We start from the raw sequence: 9,716 nt of genomic DNA on the forward strand, positions 1-9,716 counted from the left end.
CATAATCTGCAAATCAAACATTTTTCTTTCTTTCAAGTTTCTTACGATTTATAATGCATGAGCGTGACTCGGTCCATGCTCTCTCACGTCATTCATAGTGGGAAATTTTTAGTTATGATTTGTTAACGATGAAATCAAACGAAATAAGATGATTAACTTTCATAATTAGTTTACCAGTGACTTTAGTTATTTATTTATTTTTAGTTAATTAATTAAGTATTTTCTTTTTTAAATTAGGCTTGACTTGCAGTAAAATAGAATGATCCTATACGATTCAAAATAAAAATGTCAAATTAAAAGGTATCAAGTTTTTCGTAATTTATACCAAAAAAACTAATTTTATTGACTCTTTTATTGAAATTAAACAGCTTTAAAGATTGAAACAAAAAATCGTTTGCGCATTTTTTTTTCATTCAAAATTAATTATCAAAACATCAAATTTTAATTAAAGTAAAATTATCAAATTTTCACACCTTTTAAATCTCAATCTCAAATTTTACAAATTTATTCAAAAATAATAATTTCAAATTCTTTAAATTGTATATCATATCACAAATTCATCATAAGTATTAAAATGTTCAGATAAAAAATGATAATTTATTGATTTTAAGCAGAGTACAGTTGATAGAAGACCAAATTTGCTTTATTTTGAAAATAGAGAAACTTAATTAACTTAAAAATTTTAATCCAAATTGATTGACGCATAATTCAAACTGATGAAAAAAATATAATTAAATCACAATTTTAACAAAGTTAATCATCTAACCAATTTAGACTTACATCGTAGTGATCTTGAATTTTACCTTTATTCTACACTCTGGTAGTTACAGAAACAAGCCTTGTGAATTTTGGTTTAGCTTAAATAAATAATTGTCATTTTAGATTAATTATCTTTTGACAACATCAAGGGAATCTTCATAATTTTCTAAACTTTGTCTTTCTTTCTCTACACTTTATTCAGAGAGTTAAATAATAGCATAAAAAATTAATATATTTTCTTCTTTTCAAGAAAAAGCCATCAAGAACACACAGTTCTAGAAAAGAGAAATTCAATTCCATATTCTTTATAGAGTTTATGACAAATGTTATGTTTCCTAATCCTTGTGCAGAATTTTAAATTGACAGATATTTAGAACGAAGCGATTATTTTTCAAGTTTTTTACTCATTCGATGTACCTGACATAATTTTATATATATATATATATATATATATATATTTATGCTAAATACATAAATATTTAAATTTCCCTTATATGTTGTACCTGTGTGGATAACGAGGCCTGAGTAATATTGATCCACTCGATACACAATTCACTGGCGTGTTTGCAGTCTTTGAATCCTTCAAACTTTCTTCTCTCTCGCGCGCGTTCCGTCAGTCGGCGGGATACTTGCGATTGCACTCTGACGCTCAAGTCAGTGCTAGTGACTAGTTGATTCTCTTAGGGTCTCAAAAAACGTACATTTTCCTCCTTCAGAAGTCTTAATTATAAGTTGACTTGGGCCTCTTCCTGCGTGGGTTAGATAGTTGGTTAACTCGTGTGTAGTGGTTACTAAATTGTGTGTAGTGATTTTTTGATGTCGTGGGAGTATCTTTCATATCATAGCATGTCCTTGACTTATTCAACGCCATTTATAACCGCTTTCTTGCCACGTATTTATTATGTTATATTATTAATTTGTGTCTTCGATCTGGTGTCCAACCAGGACATATGTATATGTAATATGAGTCTAGTATTCTTTTTCGAGTTAAACTCTATGACTTAATCTTTCAGGTAATTAATACAAAAAAAAAAGTTAAAAAATAAATTTTAAAACAGAAACATTGAGTAAAATGATACAATTTTCTTTGTAACATTAAATGCATGACTCTCGCTTGTTTTGTTATAATTAAGTCGTTTAAATAGGTTATTCGGTTCATGTGTTTTAATACATTATTAGTGTCAACTTTCATATTGATTAATGAATTGGTAAATTTCTATGCTAGTGTAAATTATTTTAGATCATCATTTGATTACAAATGACAGTAATTAAGTAATGAGTAAAAGTTAGTAATTTTTTATAATGATGATTTGTGATAAAATAAGGTAATACTTTTTTTTACTATCAATATGTAGACTATTTACATGTTTAACAGACTACTGTTAAGAGAAACAAATTGTAAGAACAGAGGAAAAAATATTTTTAAAAAATAGAAGAATTTAAAATTATGATATAAGAGATGTAAGATAAAAGTATCTGGTTTATCTCTAAAATAGGTTTATTTAATAATTGTTGTTATTTGATATGTGTTTAAATGTTATAATATTTAACATAAAAAAATTTATTTAAAAAAAATTATAACTATTATATAAATAGGTATATATTCTATATATTTTAAATTTTTTTGAACTAAAAAAAATGGTGTAGTTATAAAAAGTTCAAAGTGTAAGTTTTCGTGTCCAATTGTTATTAATAATATTCAAAATCCTATATTGATTAAAAGTAAAAACATTTTCTAGAATATAATTAGATGTAAAAATTTATTTTATAAAATCGAATTAAAGTTAAAATTTATATTTTAATATGACATCATAATTTTATTTTAACAGATTTCATATTTGTTGTGTTGTTCTAAAACAAAGTCACAGGTATGTATAAGATGAAGAAATTTTAAAATATTCTTTAACACTGAAATTAGTAAAATAAAATAATACATATGAAATTTAACAACGATGATATTATATAGACTTTAATACAACTCTTATTAACATATAAATAATAAATTTTAAGATTTTATTAGGATTTATATTACATTTGAAATAAAAGAGAAAAATGAAATTATTGATATATAATATTAACCAAGTTGGTATAAATTATAGAACTACATTGATTAATAAATGATATGTTGATATTTTGTAGAAAGTAGGAAGTGATGAAGAGTATTAATAAAAAAGTAATATAACGTGGCAGTGGTGAAATGGTAATAAAAAAATGTAATTAATGTTGATAATAGAGAAAAGTAAAACGTCAGTGTTTGTATATGCAGTGGTAGAACGAATAATATACGAAAGCAAGAGCAGAAGAGGAGTTGAGGTCATCTTCCCTAAAGTAAAGTCAAAAAACAAAACCCCACGGGTCCCATACGAGCGTGAGCCACAATTATTTATTTTCTAATTAGCATTTTAATAGATTTGTGGGGCTTTCTGACGAAACAATCAAAAGAAAAAAATGGAAAAGGAATCGCCAAATTGCAGAGATCGTGGCAAATGTGGGAAGAGCAACATCCACACTTCTTTTACCCACTCCCAAGGATTCTGATTCCACCAAATACACCTTATTTTAGTATCACAATGACAAAAAATAATGCTAATTGCATGAAAGCAGAGTGCTAGAATTTGCTCAAGAAAAATTGGGTTGACAAGTGTTTGATAATTCTATACAAACTTCCACTACCTGATTGGTAGACATTTACAAGCCTCTCTGCAAAATAGATTTTCTGGTATTAAACAGTTAAAATTGAATGAAATAATTTAAATTATTGAAGGTTACTTCCTCTTCCCTAGAATTTATCTCAAGATTACTTTTTAGTTTGAGCATAGTTTGGTTGGGGTTGTGGTTTGACTTTACCGGGAGAACGAGAGTTCCAAAGCTAGAAAGAAAGAAGTGGGGTAGGAGTCTGCATCAGTATCTTCTCCCCCTTTGGTTGGAATCATCACCTTTGTGTGGCTCATTCTACTAACCTACTACTATACAAATGCTTGCTACTGCTACTTCTCCAAGACTAACCCTTTCCTTCTTCACTTCTGCTGGGGTGCCCTCCCACTCATTCATTTTCACCACTACCATCTTTTCTCTTTAAAAATTCTACTACTTTACTACCTGCTCTGTTCAACTTCCTTTTTTGGGTCTTTTTTTATTACTATTTTGGGGTTAGCAAGCAATAGCATGGGCTAGGGTGGGGGACATTATAGTAAACAGTTAACAGTGGAGTTGCAAACTGCAAACAAGAAAATAAAAATAATAATAAATGAAAACGCAAGTTGGGTATCTTCAAGAATCTTTACATGTCCAGTTATTCAAATTCCCTTTCTCCTTCTCAGCTTTACTTCACCAAGTTTTGTTCTGCTGTTTTCCTCTTTGAACAAGCTTGGCTTTGTTCACAAGAGGTGGAATCTTGTTTATCATTTTCAGCAAAGTGTAGTGTTGTTGGGAGAGAATCTTTCCGAGCACTTGTACCGTTCTTATGGTCCAACTTCCTTCTTTTTCGCTCCCTCCTTTTTGATCATGGATTTCGACGGGGTATATATTCTATTTCTATGAGGGTGTAAAAAATTTGGATTGGTTCTGCAAAATCACCACTTCTGTTATTTTGACTCTGTTCAGATATCCAGTAGAAAAGAAAACATCATTGTTTGTCGTTCTATGTCTGATTCCTCCCATATTATTCGTTGGCAAGATAGATGTATAAACATATATGTGTAATCTGCTCTAACTGCCACTATCGACAACTTTGGGCAGAGGACAAGGTTTGAGGAGTGAAGACAGATATTATGCAATCCAATCCTGGATTGTTCACTTTTGACGAGACAAGAATTTTGAGATCTGTTTGAGAGGTGAGACTTGTGTTGTTCTGGGAGGAAGTTGTTTTTGTTGAAGCAGCCACCCATGATGAGAGATGGTGATGTGACATCATCATCTGCTACCATGATGGAAGCTTCACCACCTGATGGAACAACAACTTCAATGGATTTTGACTACATGGGTGAGCTTTTCTACGATGGGTGCTGGTTTGAAGCCTCTGTTGATGGATCTGACTTCTTGCTGCAAAGTCCTTCCTATTCCAATCCCCTCTTTGACCCTTCATTCTCCTGGCCTGCCTTGGAGACCAACCACAATGAATCCCAGGGTGCTGCTTTCGGGACACAAGAAGAAGGCCACAACAACAATGTTGTTGCTGCTCGTGGAGGTGGCGGTGGTGGTCAACAGTTTCAGCCTGAAACTATTTCAATTGAAGGAGCATCTGATGGGGTCAGAAGATGGAGGTTTGCACCCACACCTAGTCCAGCACCTGGACCTTCCATAATGGAGAAGCTGGTAAGGGCCCTCATGAGGATCAAAGACTACAATAGGAACAAAAATATGCTTATACAGATATGGGTGCCGGTTCATAGAGGGGGTAGGCCGATTCTCGCAGCTAATGATATTCTGTTCTCACTCGATTCAAGGTCTATGAACCTTGCAAAGTACCGCGAAATCTCTGTGAGGTATGAGTTTTCTGCTGAGGAGGGTGAGGTCAAGGAGTTGGTGCCAGCAGAGGAGGGTGACTCCAAGGAATTGGTGCTAGGATTGCCCGGTAGAGTGTTTAGGGACAAGGTTCCTGAGTGGACTCCTGATGTTAGATTCTTTAGGAGTGACGAGTACCCGCGACTTGACCATGCTCAAGAGTATGATGTGAGTGGGTCACTAGCGGTTCCAATCTTTGAGCAAGGGAGCAAGATGTGCTTGGGAGTTATTGAGGTCGTGATGACTACTCAGCAGATCAACTATGGTCCTGAACTTGAGAGTGTTTGCAAAGCACTTGAGGTTTTTCTTTCTCCTTTCCTATTTTCCATGAATTTTTCTGTTCTGTTGTTTTTAGAATATAGCAGTGTGTGGGTAAATATCCCTGGAAAAGTTGAACCAAGGTTTTGGAATTCTGAGATTTTATCTTAGGTTGCTTTGAACATACATTTGCTGATTCTCAAGGGATAAAAATACTCAACAAGTTTTCTCGGTATGTCCCTTTTGTCCCTGGTACCCCCAGGATTTTACAAAACATGGCATGGCCTTGTGTTGTGAACCCATATTTTCATGCTTATCTGATGTTTTCCACTTTTTACACTTGTGAGTTGTGATTGAATTGCTTTATTTTTACATATTTGAGTATAGATGCTTGTGGTTAACACGTAACATGCCCAATATATAAAACTCGTCAAAAGTCATTTACACCAGTTTGATGATTGGAGAAATGTCGTTAACCTGCAGGCTGTTGATCTTAGAAGCTCAAAACAATTAAGTATTCAGAATGTGAAGGTAAATGAAAAGCCAACTCAGGAAGGATTTTTAATGAACTTTAGTTTGCAATTCTCGTTGTGACAACTGTTTATTGTTTTAGCAGGCATGCAACAGGTCCTACGAAGCTGTACTACCTGAGATTCAACAGGTGTTGAGATCTGCATGTGAAATGCATAAATTACCTTTAGCTCAAACTTGGATTCCATGTGTTCAACAAGGCAAAGAGGGGTGCCGGCACTCTGAAGATAATTATCTATTTTGTATATCTCCTGCAGAGCATGCTTGCTATGTTGGTGATCCCAAAATCAGGTCTTTTCACGAGTCTTGCACCGAGCATCACTTGTTGAAGGGTGAAGGTGTTGCTGGGGGAGCTTTTATGACCAACCAACCATGTTTCTCAGATGACATAACTTCCTTAAGCAAGAAAGACTATCCACTGTCTCATCATGCGAGGTTGTTTGGATTGCGTGCTGCTGTTGCCATACGCCTCCGAAGCATCTACAACAGCACAGATGACTTTGTTTTAGAGTTCTTCTTGCCGGTTGATTGCAATGACAGTGAAGAGCAGAGAAAAATGCTTACATCATTGTCCATCATCATACAAAGGGTTTGTCGCAGCTTGCGGGTTATAAGTGATAAAGAATTGGTGGAAGCTAAGTTGTCAATTGATGAAGGGATATCCCTAGCAGATAGTGGATTTGATAGGACTGCAATTTGTGAGGAACTTCAACACAAAGGGACGGTTGCCTCGTTGGATACTGAAGAAAAATTAAGTGAAACAACTGGTAGAAAGTTCTCTGACCCAATGCGGCAACAAAAAAGTCCTATTTTAAAAGGAAACCTTGACTGTGTCAGGGAGAGTTCTACTTCTGTTGAGGGTAACTTATCAAGTGTGGGAATGAGTAAAATGGGAGACAGAAGACGGGCCAAAGCAGAGAAAACTATCACTTTGCAAGTTCTTAGACAATATTTTGCTGGAAGCCTAAAAGACGCTGCAAAGAATATCGGTGGTAAGTCTTGTACATCAGCATCTTTCTTTTACTGTTGGTGTGCAAACACTAGGTTCTGTTTGCCATGCAGATTGAACAGAATAGAACTGAAACGTTCTATACTATACTACTTTGTTCCATTCCACCCTTTCTAGTAGAACCAAGACAAACCACGTTTTCAACCTCATGCCTTGTACTGTTTTATTCTTAAAAAAGGCACCAAACATAGAATGAAACCTTATATCCCTGTTGTTTTCCGTTCTAAATCGGGAAGTAGCTCTTCTTACACAATACTATGGCATATTTATATTATTTTCTAGCTTCTTGGTAACTTTTCAATTACAAAACGCTTCTCTAAGTTTATAGGTACTCGCGAAGAAAGTAGCAAGGGAGCTTCTCTAAGGAAGCTAGCGTATATGTTGATTTTAATTTTTGACAGCAGTTTCATTCGTTTCACTTACTTCACATGTGCTTGATGAAAAGTTTATCTAAATTGGCTCTAAGTTTGACAGTTCTCTGACAGATTATGTTATATTAGTAATTTTTATTAGGTTTTCCTATATGGCAAAAAGAGAAAAAAGCTGCGATTACATTCATATATGGTAGTGATTTTGTGTGCATATATATTAGTAATCTCTTTCATTTCAACATAAGCATGCTTCATCTTTAAACATTTTGCAGTGTGTACTACAACCTTGAAAAGGATCTGCCGGCAACACGGGATAAAGCGTTGGCCATCCCGAAAGATAAAAAAGGTTGGTCACTCCTTACAGAAACTTCAACTTGTGATTGACTCGGTTCAAGGTGCCTCTGGGGCATTTCAAATCGATTCCTTCTATTCAAACTTCCCAGACCTAGCTTCTCCAAACTTATCAGGAACCACACTGTTCTCAACTTTCAATCAAACTGATAATCCAAACTCAATAAGCACGCAGCCAGATCCTGGTGCATTGAGTCCAGAAGGCACGTCAAAATCTCCCTCTTCATCCTGCGGTCAGAGTTCCATTTCCAGCCATTCCTACTCCAGCATGTCAGAGCTACAGCAGCTTCACACAACTAACATTGCCGGTAAGAAAGATTCCACCACGGCTGGTGAAGATTCTGCTGTTGTTGCGTTGAAGAGGATCAGAAGCGAAGCAGAGCTTAAAAGCCTGAATCAGGATAAAGCAAAGCTCTTGCCAAGATCACTAAGCCAGGAAACACTTGGTGAGCACCCAAAAAATCAGTATCAACGACCCTTGTTGAAAACAAGTAGCAAGGTGGATGCTCACAGAGTGAAAGTCACATATGGTGATGAGAAAACTCGGTTTCGGATGCCCAAGAACTGGGGCTATGAAGATCTTCTGCAGGAAATTGGTGGGAGATTTAACGTGAGTGACATGAAGAAGTTTGATGTGAAATACTTGGATGATGACTGTGAGTGGGTACTACTCACTTGTGATGCTGACTTAGAGGAATGCATTGATGTTTGTCAATCTTCTGAAAGTGGCACCATCAAACTAAGCCTACAAACTTCTACTCATAGTATGAGAAGTTCTTTAGAATTTAGATAACAGATTGATTGTAAATCATAAGATCCTTTTTCATGATGCATGTGAATCAGTCTTAGAAAGTACATAGTTCTTTTTTTTTGTGAATTGTTTTTTATTATTTTTGCAGAATGTAAGGATAAACTTCCTTGTGCTCTCTAATCAATAAGCAGATTCTGATATGTCATACTTAATTCTCATTGAGTTGTTCCAGTTAGAGTTGACTAATGGATTTATGTTTAAAGGAATGTCAAACACCAATCTAATGTTTTTTTTCTTTCTTTCTTTCTTTCTTTCATGTTTGATTCCATTGGAAAGTGGAAGAATGATAACAGACACACTAAAACAATGCTGAATTCTCGATTACACAATAGAAAATTGTGAATGTAGTTGTCGCAGTACTTGTTAAAGGGTATCGTACTTGTTGAGTTTTGGATTTGTTGTGATGAAATAATTGGAAGGCAAATAAAATTTTGATATTTTGGTGCCTAAATGGTCCTTTATTTAACCGAAACCTCATAGAGATTCGTCCAATGTTGAATCCAACGCAGCAATCATGTACTGTAGTTGTCGTTTCCATTATTTGTCTCCATCACATTTCCACTAAGATTGTCTATTATCTGTTATCATGCACTAACAACTTTCAGTTTAATAAAGTTGCAACAATGACATATGCATAAGATGTTCACAAATACCAACCAGGGTTAGTTTTCATGATTCAAAAATATAAGATATTAAATGGAACATTTTTTAAAAGTTTAATTTCATGACAAGAAAAAAATAAGAATGACTTATGTATACTTCAGCTGTGTGAATCTCTTCTAATTTTTCTAAGCGATTTTGATAAAATTAAAATACATGAAAAGAAAGAAAATAAATGAATAAGAATTACAATTCTAACAAATACCTTTTAAGACAATATATATATACAAAATTTGTTAAGTTATTTATTTAACGAGTACCTTTAAGAGATTTATTAGTCAAAGCAAAAGCATATAATTCATGTCAATCACCTTATATTTTCATTCGCGGTATTCATGAATGAATTGTATTAAATCGGTTTTGAGAGTAAAAATATTTAATCCGTTAATTTTTATTTTACCTTTTATCATTCGATTCCATAGATTTAAAATTAAATCAAATTTATTTTGTTTTGGATTCACTC

The 9,716-nt window shown here is 34.0% G+C and overlaps 1 protein-coding gene across 2 annotated transcripts; it reads left to right on the forward strand.

Moving 5' to 3' along the window:
* Positions 1-3,511: 3,511 nt before the first annotated feature.
* Positions 3,512-8,755, forward strand: LOC137820454 (protein NLP4-like). 2 transcript variants are annotated; one of them, XM_068624557.1, is made up of 4 exons: positions 3,512-5,562; positions 6,004-6,051; positions 6,134-7,043; positions 7,704-8,755. In XM_068624557.1, the coding sequence occupies exons 1-4, from the start codon at positions 4,645-4,647 to the stop codon at positions 8,573-8,575; spliced, it is 2,748 nt and encodes a 915-aa protein (XP_068480658.1). In that variant the 5' UTR covers positions 3,512-4,644; the 3' UTR covers positions 8,576-8,755. The 2 variants fall into 2 exon arrangements, with proteins under 2 accessions (XP_068480658.1, XP_068480659.1); XM_068624558.1 differs by having other exon boundaries at positions 3,559-5,562; positions 6,137-7,043.
* The last annotated feature ends 961 nt before the right edge of the window (positions 8,756-9,716 follow it).

This window comes from Phaseolus vulgaris, chromosome 9, assembly GCF_000499845.2.
Source record: "Phaseolus vulgaris cultivar G19833 chromosome 9, P. vulgaris v2.0, whole genome shotgun sequence".
NCBI classification, from domain to species: domain Eukaryota; kingdom Viridiplantae; phylum Streptophyta; class Magnoliopsida; order Fabales; family Fabaceae; genus Phaseolus; species Phaseolus vulgaris.